Genomic DNA, 19,224 nt, shown 5'->3' with positions numbered 1-19,224 from the left:
CCGCCTCGTCGGCTCACCACACCCTCACAGAACGACCCGTCCGTTCCCACGCCGAGGTTATCCCCGGCTTCCGCCAATCACAGCACGCGTCTCCCGATTCCCGAGTTTTTATTGGTCTTTTTGCCCGTCCGTCACCCCCCAGGTATAAAAGAGACCGGCCTGTGGCCCCGCCTCCTCAAGCCCCCCCTACTGAGCCGAGTCCTCCAGGAGCATAGAGACGGGCAAGCGGAGCGGCGCCGAGCGCGAGCCCTTTCCCTGGCAGCCAATGGGGAGGGCGAGCCGCGGAGGGGCGGCGGGCGGTGATTGGCTGCCGCGGGGGGCGGGGCTATGTTTGAACGGCGTGCCGCGCGCGCGCGGCCGTTGACGCTGAAGCGATGGCGGCGAAGGCGGCCCCGGCGGCGATGGCGCCCGCGGCGTCCGTGGCGCAGATTCTGGAGCTGCCCGCAGAGTGCGACCGGCGTCTGGCCCAATTCCTGCGGCAGGTGGACGACACCAATATGGTGTGGCTGGATGAGATCTATCAGGAGGCGGTCAGGATGTTTGTCAGGTACCCGCTTCCCGCTCCCCCCTAGGCCCCGGCCCCTACCGGCTGCCCTCCGCGCTGATCCTGTCTTGATTTCCCCTTCCTCTCTAGCAACTACAGCGAGGAGCTCGAGCTAATGCCCAAGACTCCGTCACAGAAGAGACGGCAGCGGAGGAAGCGGCTGTCAGCGTTGGAGGGAGAGGAGCAGGAGCCTAGCAGGAAGCGGTGAGGGCGGCGGGATCGGGGACCGGGGAGCCCCGTTCGACCCGGGCCGCAGAAAGCGGGAGCGCAGAGGGTGTCCTCGGCGCCTGGAGAAGGGAGGGAGCCCGTGAGAGGCAGAACAGACCTGTTGCCAAAAGTTCAGGGAAACAATACCCTCCACGGAGCATGTCCTGGCGTTCCTCTCCTTTGTCCAATGCGAGTTCCCCTTCCTTTGTCCCGCGCGTCCCGCTGGTGTTAAAGGACCGGTCAGACCCCGTGTCTGGGGCGTTCTCGGCCGAAAAACATTGGATTTCGATTCTCAGGAGAAGTGCTTTTATTGTTGCCTGGTTCTGTGTCCCCGTGTCTCTGTCTATTATCTTTCTGCTTTAAAGTCATTACATCCCTTAATTACTGTCTGTATTAGCGGCTTTGTGCAGCTCTGTGTCTCCTGGGCCCATCCCAGGTGTTTTGGCTCCACGCCTGTGTATGCACAGAAGGACTCGGGGCTGTTCCCAACTTCTGTTCCCATCTAACTCACTGTTCCTGTGATCAGCCTGTCCAGGAGGAGGAACAGCAGCATCAAGCCTTCTGTACGATCTTCTCGGCGACTCCAGAACAAAGAAAACCTGGAACTCAGCAGGGCCGAGGCCAAAGAAAACTCTCCACCACAGCGTGTGACACGATCCCGGGCTGCAGCCTCTGCCAGAACCTCCAAGCTGGTTCCTGAGACCCCTCCTGCCCCGCAGGCAGCATGGAAGGATCCCTGTGTGGAGGCTAACCATGATGATACTGCAGTGCCTATCCAGAGGAGTGAAGCAGAGCTGCTCCCCACGATCTCAGAGAGTGGCTCTTCCAAGGAACACAGTGTTCCCAAATCACCGCCGGTGCCCACAGCCCCTGAGCTGGTGGTGCCCTGCACTCCCGAGGCCAGCCAGGCTGTGCCCGAGCTGCAGACAGCGAGGGCAGCCAATGTCACCGTGATCCTGAGCCCAGCGGCTGGGCTGGAGGAGGGGCCTGACTCCCCTAAGGAACACAACCGGGCTCAGGAGCCCTCCCAGCCCCCGAGGGACAGCCCGGGGACTCCGACCGGCTCCAGGCTCAGCCGCCGCTCCGTGCGCCGCAGTCTGATGGGGAAAAGCTCTCTGAGCCGCAGAACCTCCCTCGCAGAGAAATACTCCCTGGCCAGCAAGAGGGAGAGCATAATCCGGACATCCACCGCCAGGGCAGCGGGCAAGAAGAAGGCAGCTCGGAAGAGATCCGTGTCATGTAGTTCCATGGATGGTGAGTTTGGGTGTCATGGGGGAGTTTGCTCCCTTCTGCTGCTGGGGAAAGCAAAGTGCCGGGGCTGGGTCGTCAGTTTTAGACAGGCTAGACAGGCAATCCCTCATGGAATTCTCCCTGGCTTTCTGGAGCCCCTCATGAGCACAGAAATCTAGGTAACTAAATTCAGCCTTGTAAATCACCTGGGAGATCAGCCTCAGAGTCTCCATTTCAATGTAGCTTTAACCATTGCTAATTTGCTGGGAGAAGTTGTTAATCTTGGAGTCCCAGGATGGTTTTGGTTGGAAGGACTTTAAAGATTACTCAGGTGGCTCCAAGCCTCGGATGCTTCCTGAGATAGGGCAGCCACAGCTCCTCTGGTCAGCTTGTCTTCCCAGTTTCTGTGGAGACAGCTGGCAAAGCTGAGAAGGATTTGGAGATCCAAAAGGTGTGATGGATTCTCCTGAAACCCTTCCAGTTTCCTGCAAGCAGTTTCCAATTCCCTGCAAATTCCTACCAGTTCCCTTCTCCTTAGCAGGATCTGGCTGCTGGTTCTAGAGTTTGTTTGAGAAGGGAATTTCAAGGCTGGTAGATGAAAAGTCTCCCACAATTTTACAGTTGGTGGCAGAGGGAGATTTTGGCAAGGACAGTCTGATCTAAACTGCTTGAATTATTAAAGAACAAGCTGGACTCTTCATCAGGAACTGGAGTGACAGAACACGGAGAAATTGGTTCAAACTGAAAGAGGGGAAATTTAGATGGTATATATGGAAAGAATTCCTCTGTTTGAGGGAGATGAGGTCCTGGCAGATGTTCATAGAGAAGCTATGTCCGCCCCACCCCTGGAAGTGTCCAAGGCCAGGTTGGACAGGGCTTGGAGCAACCTGGGCTAGTGCAAGGTGTCCCTGTTCAAGGCCGGGAGTGGGTCTGGATGAGCTTTAAGGTCCCTTCCCACCCCAGCCAGACTGTGGTTGATTCTATGGTTATTCATGGCAGGTTCTGGATGTGCTGTGCTGGAGCTCCTGAGCTCACTGCAGCAAAGCCATCTGGAATGCTGGCTTGGGAAGCAGCATTCCCACTGTAAATAAGGCTGGCTCTAATTGCTTTTGATGTCCAGTCAGGGCCCTGCAGATAAGTCTGAAGCCAAGCCCTGCCCTATTAATGCCAGCTCCTGGAGTATTGCCCTGAACTCATCCATAATTGAAAACTGCTTTCCTGCACAGGAGCTGCTGGCCACATTCCTGCAGTGCCACCTGGGTGTGCTTCTGTGCCCCACCCTGCCCTAGGGCAGGACAAACCCCTCTGCAGTTTCTGGAGGTCCTTGTCCTGTCAGATCCTTGGCTGTACCCCAGCCTTACTCAGGTGTGTTTTTTCCTCTCCCACAGCCTCCAGCTCTGTAAGTGTGCCAGAGGATGAGGAAACCGTTGTCAAAACTGGGTGAGAATGCTTTCAGTTACTTGTTTATCCTCACTACCCTGTTTGCAGGACTTTTTCACTGCCATTCTTTCTGTAAAATCCATGTGGCTTCCCAGTTTCCTCAGTTTTGCTAAGCACAGCACCTTTTGTCTTTCTTTTTTTTTCTAGGTCTCCTCCTGGACCCTCCACTCCCTCCGAGTTGGTAAGATTTGGGCAGGGATTAAAAGCATTTGTGCCTCTGTGGATTTGGGAGAAAAATGTATGGAATACACTTTATTGGGAAATTTGTGAGCTCTGGCTGTGGATTGTCAGACTTTGTAACCAGTCCCATAGCAGTGAGTGAGGAAGGCACAAAGCATCTGGCTTGGAGGTACACGAGCCTCTCTGGGCCTCTGTGGTTCTGGTACTCAGACTAGGGAAAGACTTAATCAGAACATTCCAGAACCAGCAAGCCCAAAACCAGCCAAGTTTTCTTTGGGAAATAAGCATGTGTGACCCATGGCTTTTGGTGCAGGTTTGAGGTGTTCTGTCAGAAGGGTGTTATAGTTTCGGATGCTTTCCAAGATTCTCTGACTAAAACACGGCCTTTCCTCTGTCATTTTCCTAAATCTGTTGAAATTGTTTCACACCACCCTGAGCCTTTACCTCAGGGTTGAGTCTTGCTTGGCTCTTCTTCTTTAACCTCTTGCTAGAGATCATTGTGTGAAGGTTCAGTCCCCAATCTTTACAGAATAAAAAACCTTGTAGTTCAGGGAAGTTTGGTTCAGCTGGTGTCATGGTTTGCACATTTTTAAGGATTGTTTTGACCTTTTGGTCAGTTCTACAGGTGTTTCAACACTTGTTAGTTTGAACACACACAGAAATTTGTGAATATTATTGAGGTCAACACCTTTCCCTCCACAATCCTCACTGAGGAAGTAATCCCGGGATCATGTCAGTGTTTTGTCCAGAATAAATTTCGGTGAGCAGAGCCTGAATTAATGGAGCAGAACAGTGACCTGAAGCACTTGTGAAAACAAAGAGTGCTGTTATAGCTGTGCAGAAACTCAAACAAAGTCAGTTTCTCTAGGCCCTGCAGAAGCAATTGGGGAGGATGAATTCTCCATCAATCCCTTCTCTTCCCAAGGCAGTACTGTGAAGTGCTGACCGAGAGGTAATGCTGGTGCTGCTAGCAGAGAGCAATTCCAGAACCACAACCCATTATCCCAGCAGAGCGTGCCCCAGCCTAAGTGCAGAGGCAGGGAGCAGCGATGGGCATCCCATAACAAACAGATAAATCATGGGAATGAGCCATTTGCCTGCTGTCTCCAGGCTCCCCATTCGTCACTGCTCAGGGAAATGGGCATGCTGGCTCTGGCCAGAGCTCTGTCAGCACAGATTTACAGCTTGGAAGGCTCCTGGCCTTAATAGTTGATGAGCTGCTTGGGTTTAAGCAGCACAGATGCTCGTGTTAATGTCTCTACCTCTCCTGATAATGCAACATCCAGGGCTTTGCCAAGAAGTGGTTTGGCATTCTCTGGTAACACTGCTGACTGTATCTGTATCAGAACCACCCCATGATCTGAACCAGGAATGGGCTGTTTCCATGTGCAATTATCCTGAAACCCTTTTGCTTTTCCCACAGGAAGGCTCTCGGATGTCCCTTCGGTCCCACACAGTCAGCAAACACAGGCAGCAGCAGGAGCTGAAGAGCTGTGGTAATTCCAGAGGGTTTTGGGGCAGCACTTTGAGAAGTTATCATTTTGACAGGCTGGCTGGGAAGCTGGAAAGATTGACTGGTTAATTTGAGAGCTCAGTTTGAAAGATTAATTAATGTTTGATGAGCAGGGATTTGTTTCAGACAATTAGCAGTGAGAAAACTCTGTGCTGGAGATATTTCCATCCTGGCAAGCACATGGAGATTGATATAATGAGGCTGGAGGGTTGTGGGAAGCCCAGTTGAGCCCTGTTGCTGAAGCTGTGCAGAACCCAAACAGCTTTGGGCAGCTTTGCTTTGTCTGGAGTTTCCAGGTGGGAATGGTGCCATGTGAGCCAGGTTCTGCCGTGCCCACTCATGCAGGTGGTTTTGCTGTTCAGTGAGCTGCTACATACATCCCTTCTGTGCTGTCAAACCTGTCTTGGACAGGATTTTTCCTGCTGGAGCTCACTATGTGACTGTTCTCTTTCAGAAAACAACTCAAATAAGAATGAGGAGACCCTGGAGCCACCCCAGAGTGCTAGGTATGTCCTGGTTGGAAGTGTCTCAGGCAGTGTGTGGTCCTGTTCCAAACGGGATGTGCTGGCCTCAGTGTTTGTGACCATAAAACTTCTGCAAATAAGTTATTTCTGCCTCCATGATTCTGTGATTTTAATTTTCTATTGCATTAGGATTTCATTTATTGGCTAACTGTGCATGCACAGTCTTAGAGTCACAGATTGATTTGGGTTGGAAGGGACATTAGAGCCCATCCAGTTCCACCCTCTGCCTAGGCAGGGACACCTTCAGCTATTCCAGGTTGCTCCAAGCCCCATCCAATCTGACCATGGACACTTCCAGGCATGGGGCAGCTACAGCTTCTCTGGGCAGCCTGTGCCAGGGCCTCACCACACTGGAATCTCTCTCAAGCCAGGATAGTTTATAGCCCTTTCCAGCCCTGTCTTGGAGGCATGAGGAGGATTTACCTGGTGTGCTGGGCCTGATGGGCTGTGCTGTCTCACAGGAGGAAGCCGAGCTACAAGAGAGCTGTGGACGAGCGCTATGACCACCAGCAGGCAGAGGAGGGAGGGCTGTCTCCTCTCAGGAGGAAGACCCCATCCTCAGTCCTCCCAGCCAGCAAGGTGAGATCCTTGTAACCCTGGAGTGCCTCACCAAGACCCTTTTTTACTCACTCCCACTCACACTTCGCTGTTCCTCCCACAGGTGGTGCGCCCATTCAAAACGTTCCTGCACACGGTGCAGAAGAACCAGCTCCTCATGACCCCATGCTCCATGGGGAGGAACGGAGTCATAAAATCCTTCATCAGGTACAACACTCCTCTCCAGGCTGATCCCAAGGTAAGAGGAGGCTCTGCTCTAAGCCAGTGGCTTCATAAGTGCTTAACTTAAAGCACAGTCATGAGAGAAGCTTTGCAACCCATTTGAAACTTAAGTGATTTGAAGCAGTCTGTTTACACTTAAATAAATAAAATGGGGGTAGTTAGCTTCCTGAAGAATTCCAGGTTGAACTCTAAGCTTTATTCCTGCATCATTCCCCTGTGCTATTGGCAAGTAACAGTGAGAGATGAAAACTGGGAAACAGAAACTGAGTGGATTGTGAATATTGAGTTGTCTTGATAACTGAAGCCTGTAGATCCCAGGTCTCCTTTCCAGGACTTCTCTCATGGGTGAGATTGAGCAAATGCCTCTTAAATGCGAACTTTGGAGGTTTTCCAAACCCTTGAAGCAGGAGGAAGCATGAGGCTGTCCTGGATGTGGGGCCAGTCAGACAAGTGCTGGTGTCCAGATTGAGTGGGCACCAGTATCACTGAGGGATCCTGTTGGGACCAGCAGCACACCTTGGCTGGCTGCAAACAGGTGCTTCTGCACTACCCCAGGGGGCTTTCCAAGCCCTGGTTTTCCAAGCCAGTTTGGGAGGGAGGGATTTGAAAGCTGGTTCTAGACAAGGATTTAGCTTCCTGGATTCACTCAGCCACACTGGAAGCCGTGTGCCAAGAAGGAATTGCTGGTACTCCTGATACCCAACAACTCACCTGCAAAGTAGGCAGCTCTGGGGCCGGTTTTCCCTTGCAGGAGAGCTGAGATGGAGAAAAGGGAGGGCAGGATGCAGAAATTGGTGTTCCTACATCTAGCAGCCTAATGGCAGAGCTTCCTAGATCTGTGCTCAGAGGCTGGCTGTGCTCCAGAAGGTCAGGGAGAGCCATTGGGAAGCAGTAAAGGATTCCAGCTTCAATCTCGCTTGACTCCTGATGATGTTAGTGTCAGTACTACAAAGGAGTTAATAGGATGAGAAAAGACTCTTGTGACTAGAGAGTGCTTCCTCTGCTGCTATCAGTTCGTGGAATGTTTTAGGTTTCATTCCAGTGCAGGCAGCTCCCCCTCGGGAGTTTTTCCGTGTGGGAGCTAAACATAACTAAATAGCAGCAGAGCAATAAGATATATTTGTTAGCTTTATATTAACCAGTTTGGATGCTGACAGCACCAAGCATTTACAGCACAGAGTCCAGTGCAAGGGATTCCCTTGGATAATGCCCATGCTGACCTGTGGGTTTGTGCTGAGACCAGGCCTGCTTTGGCATGGAGTGGTTGATATTAATCCATTTGCTGTGGCTGTAGTGGTGGCTGGATGTTGCTCTCCTGGCTGACAGCGTGCCTAGGCTGGGTCAGGAAAATGAGGAGAAAGCCCCTGTTTCTGGCTGGCACACAGAACTGGCTGCGTGCCAGAGCAGGCTGGGAGCTCTCGGAGTGCTTGTGGTTCACCACCAGAGCGAGCCTCGCAGGAGGCCAGGCGCCAGCGGGGGCTCAAGGTGTTTCCTGAGCACCATCTGTCCCCGCGCTCGCCGCAGGGAGCGGGAGCCGTGCCAGGCATTAGCGCTGCTTGGTGGCTCCTCTGCACCAAAAGAAAGCGCAGGGCTGCCTGCCTGCAATCCCTGAGGATGCTGCCTGGGCTTCCAGAGATGATGCTTCTGTTTCAACTCTCCATCTTCTCTTGCTCCCTGAGATTCACGCCAGTGTTTTCCTTGCATTTGTCCATTTGTGACCAGGTCACAGGCTGCCTGAGCTCTGCTCCAGGGCTTTCACCATCCCATATGGGATGCATCCATTCCTGCCTGCAGCTCTGTGCTCTCACCTCTGGGCCCTTGCCCATAGCAGCTGTGTTGGGAAAGAGTGCTGGCCACTGAGTACAATGACATTGCAATTCCTCTCAGGAAAAAGAGAGGCAGAAGCTGGAGAGTCTTCGGAAGAAGCAAGAAGCTGAGCAGCTGAGAAGGCAAAAGCTGGAGGAGGAGAAGAAACGGCGACTCGGAGAGGCAAAGCTGTGAGTAGATGTGGTCACAGTGCTCTTGGCACCTGTAGGTTCCTGTGTACAGGTGTTTTATCTGGCAGGAGCTGTGAAAGCAGCAGAAACTCCTGTGGGCACAGGCAGCTTTTGTCCTTGGAGCATCTCTGGAAATCTGATAACAAAGCATTGATTGTCCTTGCTGTCCATTGCTGCAGCTTTTTGTCTTGAGTCCCCACTTTCTGGCAGAGCTTAAACATGGCTGGTGCTTAAATGAATGAGGAACTTGGGCCATTGAATTTCCTGCTGTGCCTTTTTTGCCTTTTTTGCCCCAGGTGAGCTGGGGGGAGCTCACCTGGCTGGAACATGATGGTGAGCTGGGCTGTGTCCTCAGGAAGCGCGAGGAACGTCTGCGCAAGGTGCTGCAAGCCCGGGAGCGCGCAGAGGAGATGGAGAAGGAGAGGAAGAGGAGGATTGAGCAGAAGATTGCACTGTTTGATGAGAAGACCGAGAAGGTACAGCCCCTGCAGAGATTATTTGGGACAATCAGTAGCCACTGAGGCAGTTGGCACCGCATAAATGTGCTCCCTGGAAAGAAGGGCACGGAGGCTGCTCGGATTCTAGAGGCTGAAACAAAGAGTAGTTGAATAAAGAACTTTCCAGAGACTTGGTGGTCCTGATGGACAGCCTTTCTCTGGCTGCAGCAAATGGCAGCTGAATCCCTGTTTTTCCATAATCATGAATCTAAATGGGCTTTATTAATGCTCTGGTAGATGAGAGAAGGACTTGCAGTAGATAAAGGTGGCCTAATGGCCCCAAGGTTTTATCTGCTGCTTCTCCCAGCTGAGTAGTAACCGGACAGGGGAAAGCAAACATCCTTTCTCCAGAACCTTCCTTAGATCCCAGACTTCCAGGCAATTTGTGCAGGGGCCTAGTGGTCATTTGCTTTAATTATCCCCAGCTGCCTGTCTGATTGCATGGCTCTGAGGTTATATTCCAATGGCTTTGTGGGAGTGGATGTGTAAACCCCAGGATAGGGTCAGCTCTTCATGAGAGGGTGTAAAACAAGATCATTGCCCTAAATATGACCTTTTTAAAATGGCAAACGGCACAGGCCCCCTTGGTTGCTGGGGGAAAAGGAGGGAGGGTTTGCCCTTTAAGGGGTCCTGCTGTTCTGTCCTACTGAGACTGGATCTATGTGTGCTCCAGGTGCGAGAAGAAAGGCTGGCAGAGGAGAAGATCAAGAAGAGAGTGGCTGCCAGGAAGATGGAGGAAGCTGAGGCCCGGCGCAGACAAGAGGAGGAGGCCAGGAGACAGAAAGCTCTGCAGCAGGTGTGTGTGTGGGCCTGGTCTGTCCCACAGGCAGAGCTGGACAGGGGATCCACCTGCCTTGGGCACTGGGAATTTACCCCCGAGGTGTTTCCCTGCTGTGTAGCGATGGGGATTTGGGTCAAGTGAGGGGTCCCTGGTGCTGTCTCCTGGAGCCTGATCCTGTCAGGTGAGTAACTCCTGCCTGGGCTTACAGGAAGAGGAGGAACGGCGGCGCAAGGAGCTGATGCAAAAGAAGAAGGAAGAGGAGCAGGAGCGTGCCCGGAAGATGGCTGAGCAGAGGCAGGCAGAGCAGGAGCGGGAGAGACAGTTGGCTGCAGAGAGAGAGCTGGAGAGGAAGAGGGAGCAGGAGCGGATCCAGGCGGAAAAGTAAGGCAAAATACCCATTTATGTACCAAATTCTGTACTGGGATTGAAACACAGCCAGAGCAGAGCAGGAGTGGAAGACAAGCAGCAGGGAGCTGCAGTGACCTGGCAGCACAGCTCTGGACTGTTGCTGGTGCTGAGCTGCCAAGGAGGAACTCTGGGCTCAGGGATGTCGGGAGTGTGGTGGGGAGTGCCTGAAGAGCTGTGAGCAAAGGAGGGCCCTGGTGTGGTTCTGGGAGTGAGGGCGTGTGCTGTGCTTCCCAGGCTCCGGGAGCAGCAGGAGAAGGCTGCCCGCCTGCAGAAGGAAGCAGCGGCTGCTAAGGAGCGGCTTCGCAGGGAGATGGAGAAGAAGGAGGTAAGTGATTGATTTTGGGAAAGGGTAGAGCCACACAGTCTGGCCTCAGCAGCTATTCCTGTTGGAGCAGCTCAGCTGGGATGCTGTGGAAGCCCTGAAGAGCTACTGCTGCACTTCTCAGCAGGAAGTTACACCTTTGTGGCGTGGTTACAGTATGATGGGGAGACTCAGCCTCTAAAAATACTGTTTACTAGTCTAGAAAGAGACCAAGATCAGTAGCACAGACTTCTGCAGATGGTCAGCTGGTTTCTGGCTTTTATAGCCCCAATATAAAGTCAGCCCCAAGTTTTACAAGTCAGGAGGCCCTGCCTTTGTCAGGGAAAGGCAGCTGATCCTCTGGCATGGGGGGTAAGTGTGTTTGTTCCCCCTGAGGAAGCTGTACCATGTCCCAAGCACTCCTCAGCAGCACAGCTATAATAATGTCCTTGGATATTTTGCCACCCACAAAGATGGATAGCTGGGTTGGCAGTGTAGTAGTCCCTAAGGACAGTCTTGTGGGTGTCCCTTGGCAGCAGGAGCAGCAGATGCTGGAGAAGAAGAGGCAGGAAGAAGAGCAGAAGAAACTGTCAGAGGAGCAAAAGGCCAAGGAGAATGCCCGGGCACCACTCCTGGAGAACAAGGAGGTAACTGGGGACAGGTCCTTAGGGGTGACAGCAGAGTTCAGCCCCAGCACTGACCCACTCTTGCCTCGGGCAGTTCCGTCCTCTGCTTTTATCTGTCTTTCCAATAACACGTTCTGTAATTCTGTAACACGTTACAGGAATTCTGTAAATCCTGAACAGAGTTATCTGGACTTGACTCCACAAATATTTCAATGATAGAGAGAGGGGAAGCAGGAGGGATTGGACCAGGTTCCTGGCTGTGGGTGAGACAGCAGCTGTTGGAGCTGTCTTAAGTGCCTCTTAAATACCGGAAAGACCTCAGGGGCAGAAAGTGCTGAAAGTTTTATTTCGGGTCAAATTTGGGAGCAGCCAGAAGGTGGCAGCAGAGCCTGTTGAACGGTGGTGGTTTGGCACGGGAGAGCCCTGCTGGTGTGCCTTTATGTCCTGAACCCTGACGACAAACACGTGGCTCTTGTCTCCTTGCAATGCTCAGAATGTTAAGAACCAGTGGGTAGGAGTTAATGTCACTGGACACAAAGCCATGAAAGGGGGTCTCTGGTGGGGAAGGACAACTGTGTCCAACTGTCCAGAGACTCATTTCCTGATTGAAAATTGAATTTCTACTGAAAATTTCTAGTAAAACCTGAAATTTGCAGTTGTAGGTTTTCTTCTGCTCTTACACTTCCTGCCCATGCTGCTCCCATTAGTGTGAGCTCAATTTGGCTAAGCTGGTGGGCAGGTTCTCTGTATAGCAATTAGCAGTTTTATGTCATTAATCAAGCCCAGAAGTTGGGTTGCAGAGTGTTTAAAGCATGACTTTGCTCCAGTGACATAAAACCTCCAGTTAACTTTGGTTTGACTGGAATGGAGCTCTACTATTTAGACCTGTTAGATTAATCTACTGCCGTGTGCTTGTGCCACAGATGGCAAATTAATCAGCCTAATTAGACAAGAAAAGGCCATGCACAGCCATCATTAGGTCACAGTTTGGAACTTGGGTCAAGCGCTCAGGTCCAAACTTGAGAACTGCCAGACTCAGGGATTGCTATGAGGTGACAGAGCAGGAGGTGGGGATGAGCTGGTCCTGCTGTAGCTTGGAGCCTGATGGTGCTGCTGCATCCAACACCTGTGGAATGTGTTTCCCTTCCAGAATTCCCCTGCCTGCAACTCGTACGAAATGACTCCGCAGAGCAGGAAGGAATTCAAGGTGCCTGTGACAAGCTCGAACGACTATGGCATGGACCTGAACAGCGACGACTCGACAGATGACGAGAGCCAGCCACGCAAGCCCGTCCCTGCCTGGGCCACTGGTATGTGTGGGGGGGCATGTGTATGTCCAGGACCTCCAGCAGACTGTGGGACCTGCTGTGGGGTTTTGCCTGGTTCCTCCTGCCTGGAGGAGAGTAAAGTACTCCAGCATGGAATTTTGTGTCCAGCACTGGAGCAACCTGGTCTAGTGGAACAACCTGCCCATGGCAAGTTGATGGAACTTGTATGAGTTTTAAAATCCCTTCCAACCCAAACCATTCTATGTGGAATGTGGAATCATGGCCTCCTCCATCACCTGGGGATCTTGTCACAATGTGTTGGGGGACAAATACACCGCTATGCTGCATTGGAGTGATGAGAGATGAGCAGAGTGGGGACACGCTGCCTTACAACAGCTTACACAGCAATCCCAATTAACAAAATTAACGTAACCCTTGTCTATTCCCGCAGGGAATCAGCTCAGCCAGGCTGTGATCCGGCAGTACTACAACCCCCCTGACGTGGATGCGCTGTTCGGGGCCATCCCCAGCCCCAGGCTGGAGCACATCTTCTACAAGAGCAAACCCCGCTACTTCAAACGCACCAGCTCGGCCGTGTGGCACTCGCCACCCACTGTGGCAGCCAAGCCAGCCCTGGGGCTGCCCTGTGGCCTCAAGAAGCCATGAGGTGAGCACAGGTGTGCAGCAAGTGTGCCTTCCTCACCTGTCTTCAGGTAAAGAAGGAGTCACTCTTCACTTTAAGTATTTAGGTTCTAGTGTTGAATAAATGGCAGCTTTTCCTGGGTTCCTGTGCCTCGGTTTGCGGGGCTGGTTTCTGTCAGGCCAAGCCACGAGATGCTGCCCTGGGAAGTGCCTCTCTCTTATCCTTAGCTTGGAGCTGGCATGGACTCAGACCAGAGAGGTGAGGAGTGTCAGCTGTGGGATTCCCCCTCTCTGTCATGCAGGCCTGACAGGACCTGCCATCGTTTGTACATTTGTGCTGCCCTCAAGGCCAGTGACCACTGCACCAGGGCACAGTCCGGCCTGCTTCACAGCTCTTCTCAGGAAGGTGTTCCCAGGTGTGCTCTTCACCTCCTGCAATCCCAAAGGGAATCATCATTCTGTTTCCCACCTGTGTGGTGGTGTCCATCAGCTGGGCATGGCTGACATTGGCAAAGCTGGGAAGGGAACACGATGAGGGTCTCAGTGACATTTCCATCAGCTGTGGAGAGAGATGTGACCAAGGTGTGACCATGTCCCCGAGGACCCACAAGTGTGTGAGCCAGCTCTAGGCCTCAATAGGAGAAACGCTGCAAGGGTTCTGGCAGACTTTCTGTTTCTCAGTGAAATTCCATCTCTGAGACCAGATGTAATTGAGAGGATGTTTTTAAACTTAATCTCTCTCGTTCACCCTTGGTTGTGGCTCAGCACCAGCTCGTTGTCTCTCGGCCTGTTTAGCACTTGCTGTTCAGTGAGCCACTTTTAACTGGACTCTGGCCAACCCAATTTCGTTGAACCAAAAATTCCAGCTCAGCCTTCCCATTCCAGGAGCCTATGGTGGTTTAGTCATTCCTTCTGCACCCAGCCCAGCCCTGTAAAGCCCCTCTAGAGACTGTACTTTGTGTGAGGGGTTATGACCCTGTCTGTATGTCTGTAGCCAATGCAGTTTGCCAGCAAATATTCTTGAAAATATGTGGGTTTTGTATTTAAATGCACTGGTGTCTGTATTCTGGGGCTGCTCTGTATGTGCAGATCTGTGTCTGTGGAGTGTCTGTGCTTTTGGGGTTGCTCTGTAGATCCAGGTCTGGATACTGGTATCTGTACCCATGGAGTGCCTGTATTTCCATGGCTGTCCTGTGCTTCCAGGTCTGTATCCATGCGACCATAATTTCTTGTACAAAAGTTTCTGAGCTGGACGAACACTGTTTGATGAAGTGAGTTTAACCATCTCTGGGCTCCTCAAAGCTTTTTGTTACAGAAATTGAAGGTTTGTGCCGATTCCTTGAGGCAGGAATGTCCTGTCTGGAGAGAACTTCTGATCTCCAATGAAAAATCTGCAGTTCCTGAGCACTTTGTAGCACCTGTGGAGGCTTTTGGTGCCTGATTTTTAAGGTTTGGGGCGCTTGTGGCTGTGGGTCCACTGGGGACATTGCTCATTCCCAGCCCCTTTCCCTGTGCTGTCAGTCTGCTGCAGGATCAGCTCCCACCCCCCAGGCAAAAAAAAGGCCACAACACTCAATTCAACTCCCACATAATTTATTAGTGACCCAGGGGCTGTCTGCAGGCATGAGGGGATGTCACCAAGGTGGGGGATGACACTGTGTCACTGGGCTGGGGAGGCAATGGGGAAGGGGAGTTTGAACAACTTGGTGTAACCCGGTGTAGGGACAAGGTTGGGAAGGACACACAAAGCGTCCTCATGTATGTGAGGGGACTCTCAGGCCCCAGGTGTGGCACGTCCCTGTCCCTCACCCTAGCCACGCTCGCAGATGAGCTCGACGACGCTGTGCTCCATGGGGACGGGGTCGAGGCAGCGGTGGGCGGCGCTGGCGGCCACCTCGTCCAGCAGCCCCTGCACCACGCGCTCGTCGGAGGCGAAGCGCCACAGGTAGAGCTGCAGGTAGTGCCCATCCACCTGCACCTGCTGCAGCCCGAAGCGCCCCAGCGTGCGCAGCCGCACGCACTCCAGCAGCGTCTTCAGGCTGATCTTGATGATCCCCGTCAGCACCGACACCTGTGCCGGGGGACAGCGGGGACACATGGCGCACACACACGGGGGATGTGGGGGCCCTCGTCCTGCCTGCCATTCCCCAGGAACTCCCCAGGAATATCTGGCACAAGGACACCCTTGGCCTGGTCATCAGCTCCCGGGGACCCCCTAAGCCCTGACACCAGGGACACGTGACAGTGGGAATGTGGGCAGTTTGTGGCCTCTAGGGATGTTTAGGGACATGACCTCACCTTGTTGAACTCAACAGGGCTGAAAATGTCGATGCGCTCAGAGAAAAGCTTCTGGATGTTGCTGAGCAGGTGGGTGTCCATGGGGGCACTGAGGACATGAACACAGGGACAGTCAGGGACTTGATAGAGCAGAGATGTGGGGACAGAGACACAGGGAACATTAGGGGCCATGGAGAGGGTTCAGAGGATGCAGGGATGATTTGGGGACAGAAAAGCAGGGGAATGTGAGGATGGTCCCAGGACACAGAGGGACGAGACAACTGAGGGACATGAGGACCATGAGGATCACCAGGGGATTCTGGGACAGGGATTGTTGGGACAAACAAGGATCATCATTAGGACAGTCTGGGGATATGGGGACAGCTAAGGGCTGTCAAAATAGTGGGAGGGTATTGGGACAGTCTGGGGATCGTGAAGAGGGTGACAGGGAAGATGCAGTGGATACTCGAGGAGTGATAGGGGTGCCAGGTGGCCCAGGTGGTGACACAGGGAGCCCGGGGGTGCAGGAGTGGCCCACAGATGGCAGGACTGACCTGGGGGTGTAGCTGGGGGCATAGCGGCCGGGTGCCCGCGAGCTGCTGTAGACGGAGAAGGCGCGCCGGCTGGAATCGCTGCTCTGCGCCCGCCTCACCCCCTCCTCGAAGAGCTGCCCCACCTGTGGGTGGCACCACACCCTCAGCACCCAAAACCCCCTCCTGGGACCCCCCAAACCTTGCAGGATCCCAAAAGGGCCACACAGGGATCTTGGGCAAACCCCCTGGACCCCTCCTGGGCTGTGCAATGCCCTCAGCCCCGCTGCCAGCCCGACCTGCACGTCGATGGCGGTGATGTCCTCCACCACGCGCTTCATGACGGCGCGCACGTTGCGGGGCTCGACGGTGCCCAGCCAGTCGCGCGTCTCGACGCTCTTGCGCAGCATCTGCGCCACGGCCGCGCCCTGCACCTGCACGTAGTGGTCCAGCAGCCGCTGCGCCGCCGCCCGCGCCTCCGCACACAGCGCCGGCCCCGGCGTCACCGCCGGCCCCGAGTCCTGCGGGACACACGCGTGGGATCAGCCCCGCGCCTCCTCTGCAGCACCGTCTCCCCTGGGATTGCCAGGAGCATGGGGACACGTGGAGATGCCTCCCGTCCCTGTGACACTACATCTGATGTCCTGGGTTACAGGGATATTGGGGACAGGTGGGACACTGCCTGAAGCAGTATCACTACCCCTCTTACGTGTCCTTTAGGCTTCAGGGGCTCTTGAGGCCATGCAGAACCTCCCTGAAGATCCCTTGGGGACATCTGAGGCTCACCTGGGGCGGGAACTGCTCATCGGTGAGGGTGAGAATGTAGCTGATGGTGGAGTTCTCGTAGTCCAGGCAGAGACGGGCGAGGAGCAGCAGCAGGGCTGGGGGAGCAGCAGGAGCTCCCCGTTCAGCTGGGCCATCAGCGAAGCCACGGGCGGTGCGGCACAGCCAGCGCACAAAGGCCACCACCAGCCCCTCACGCACCGCTGTCACACAGAACTCCCCCTGTGCCGCAAATGGGAGAGGACGTATCACACCCCAAAACCCCTCAAACTGCCCTGTACGGGCTCCAAACCTCCCTGTGTGACCCCCACCTTGCCCTGTGCCACCCCCAGATTGCTCCAGTGCCCCCCAAAGCGCCCCACCCCGCGGTGCCCCACCTTGAAGTAGGGCAGGCTGGCGAAGGCGACGTCCCTGGCGGTGAAGAGCTGCACGTACGCCAGCACGGCCTTGAGCTGGCCCAGCACGGAGGCGGCCAGCGTGGCCAGCAGGTCAGGCAGGCCGGGCCCCTCTTTGCCGGGGGGCCGAGGGGCAGCCAGCGCCTGGCGCACGTCGCCCAGGCAGCCCAGGAAGAAGGTCTGCAGGGCGCGCAGGTAGCGGTCGACGCGCTCCCGGGCGGCCCGGGCCACCAGCTCGGCAGCGGCGTCGGCGCCCGCGGGCAGCAGCTCCAGCAGCGCGCGCAGCCGGCGGTGGAAGCGGTCGAGCGCCCGCACCAGCAGGGAGGTGTCGCCCAGGCCTCGCTCCAGCGCCAGCCGCCGCTCCAGCAGCGCGAAGTAGCGGGCAGCCAGCGCGGCGGCGAAGGGCTCCAGGCGCCCCGCGTCCTCGCCGAACAGCGCGCGGTACGAGCCGGCCAGCTGGCACAGCGTGCCCACGAAGGCCGAGCTGCCGCGGTCCACGAAGTCCAGGATGTCGGAGGCGGGCGGCGGCGGCGTGGCGGCCGTGCCCGAGGGGTCGGCCGCGGGCAGCTCGGCCTCCAGCGCCGCCAGCTCGGCCTCGAGGCGCGCGCCCGCCTGGCTCAGGAACTCCTCGCTCAGCTCCTCGGCCGGCTCCTCCAGCTGCAGCAGCATCTCCACGCACTCCGTGAGCTCCTTGGGGTCCAGCGTCTCCTCCCTGGTGGGAGGGCCCGGGATTACCAGCGGCACAGCAGAAAAGAGAGAAAAAGCGACAGAAGCCATCAGCAGGCTGCGGGGTGAACACCCCCAAGCCGCGTTTCCCAGCGCTGCCACGGGCAGGCTGCGGGGTGAACGCACCGCAGGCGCGCGCGGAGGCGCTGGGCCAGCTCGGCCATGATGGCGTGGCTCTCGTCCTCGATGGCGCGGAAGGAGGGCAGGTGGCGGTAGTGGCGCAGCACGGCGCGGGCGCGGGCGTGGCAGCGTAGGGCGCGCGCCGGCTCCGTGCCCGCCCAGCGCCGCAGCCGCCCCGGCACCTCCACCAGCGCCTGCAGCTTCCGCAGCAGCGCCTGCACCCCTGCGGGGACACGCGGTGAGACGCGGGGGTGGGACCGTCTGCTGGATCTGCCCCCCCACGGGGGACACCCGCTCCTCGATAGTCCCCATTGATCCATCCCAATAATCTCCCTGGATGTGTCCCGGGATGGAGCCGCTCCGTACCGGCCAGCTGGGCGCCGCGGCGGTGCCGCTCCTGCAGCGCGGCGCTGACGCGGGCGCTCGAGGCGCTGATGGCCGCCATGTTGGCCGCCAGGTCGTCCATCTCGGCCTCCATGTGCCGGAAATCCACCTTCATCTTCCGGATGGTGTCTGGGGAACACCAGTCAAGTGCCAAGTCCCTCATCTGCCCAGGAACCCTCCCAGACCGCCCAGGATTAACACACCACAACCCCCCCGAGAAGGCTGGTTACTGGAGTGGCTGTCCTTGGTCTCCAGAGGGAACCACGAGATTGCCCAGTCTGCCAGAGTGAGCATCCCCAAATCCCCATTTCCCATTGCTGCCATCAGCAGATTTCTGAGTGAACACCCTCAAACTCCCATTTCCCAGAGCTCCCCCAGAGTGGGTTCTGGAGTGAACATCCCCAAATCCCATTGCTACCATCAGTAGATTTCAGAGTGAGCATCCCCAAATCCCCATTTCCCATTGCTGCAATCAGTAGGCTCCAGAAGCAACAGCTCACCGGTGGCAGAGATGAATTTGTTGTAGTTCTCGTAGAGCAGGGTCTGCATGTCGCTGTCCAGGGCGCGGATCTCCCGGCCCAGTGCGGCCTCCCGGGCCAGGAGCTGCCCCAGGGGGCACTCACTGCGCACCTGGGGGACAACGGACGCACATCTGCCCCTGGGTCCTCCCCCGCCAGATCGGGGTCACCCACCGAGATCTCTCATGACGCGGCCCCCCCGGGGCCCATCGGAACCCCGGAGCCCTCGCCAAGGTGGCGGTGCCCGCGGGAGGGGTCTCCTTGCTCACCTTGGTCATGAACACCTCCGGGTCGAAGTGGGGCCCGTTGATGTCGGTGGGGTCCGGGGCCGCCTCGGCCGCCTCGGCAGTGGCCGGGCCATAGTAGCGCTGGAGCGGCCCGTGGGGACGCCGCCACCCGCCGCCCCCGCTGCTCCCGCCGGCGGCCTCGGGGCTGCCTGCGGCTCCGCTCCCGGCCCCGCTCCCCGCTGTCACCGCCGCCATCGCGGCGCCGCTTCCGCCCCAGCCGTCACTTCCGCCCCTCCTTTGCGCCACTTCCGGTGAGACGCCCGGTT

At 55.8% G+C, this 19,224-nt stretch overlaps 2 protein-coding genes across 3 annotated transcripts; one reads left to right on the top strand and one right to left on the bottom strand.

Annotated features, from left to right (window-relative positions):
• The first annotated feature begins 300 nt into the window (after positions 1-300).
• Positions 301-14,224, top strand: INCENP (inner centromere protein). Of its 2 annotated transcripts, none has more exons than XM_056493028.1 (17): positions 301-547; positions 635-748; positions 1,278-2,005; positions 3,370-3,421; positions 3,569-3,602; positions 5,025-5,097; positions 5,569-5,620; positions 6,100-6,217; positions 6,300-6,434; positions 8,306-8,415; positions 8,771-8,891; positions 9,586-9,708; positions 9,902-10,074; positions 10,336-10,426; positions 10,939-11,049; positions 12,179-12,338; positions 12,748-14,224. In XM_056493028.1, the coding sequence occupies exons 1-17, from the start codon at positions 375-377 to the stop codon at positions 12,960-12,962; spliced, it is 2,583 nt and encodes an 860-aa protein (XP_056349003.1). In that variant the 5' UTR covers positions 301-374; the 3' UTR covers positions 12,963-14,224. The 2 variants fall into 2 exon arrangements, with proteins under 2 accessions (XP_056349003.1, XP_056349004.1); XM_056493029.1 differs by having other exon boundaries at positions 317-547; positions 10,942-11,049.
• Positions 14,225-14,512: 288 nt separating this feature from the next.
• VPS51 (VPS51 subunit of GARP complex) lies at positions 14,513-19,170 on the bottom strand. The gene is made up of 10 exons (XM_056493031.1): positions 18,941-19,170; positions 18,654-18,783; positions 18,136-18,282; positions 17,776-17,992; positions 16,906-17,635; positions 16,532-16,750; positions 16,045-16,266; positions 15,770-15,891; positions 15,237-15,324; positions 14,513-15,009 (listed from the first exon to the last, which is right to left on the bottom strand). The coding sequence occupies exons 1-10, from the start codon at positions 19,151-19,153 to the stop codon at positions 14,749-14,751; spliced, it is 2,349 nt and encodes a 782-aa protein (XP_056349006.1). The 5' UTR covers positions 19,154-19,170; the 3' UTR covers positions 14,513-14,748.
• Between the last annotated feature and the right edge of the window lie 54 nt (positions 19,171-19,224).

Source organism: Oenanthe melanoleuca, chromosome 5 (genome assembly GCF_029582105.1).
Source record: "Oenanthe melanoleuca isolate GR-GAL-2019-014 chromosome 5, OMel1.0, whole genome shotgun sequence".
Taxonomy (NCBI): Eukaryota; Metazoa; Chordata; class Aves; order Passeriformes; family Muscicapidae; genus Oenanthe; species Oenanthe melanoleuca.
This window is presented reverse-complemented; position numbering and strand designations above follow the sequence as displayed.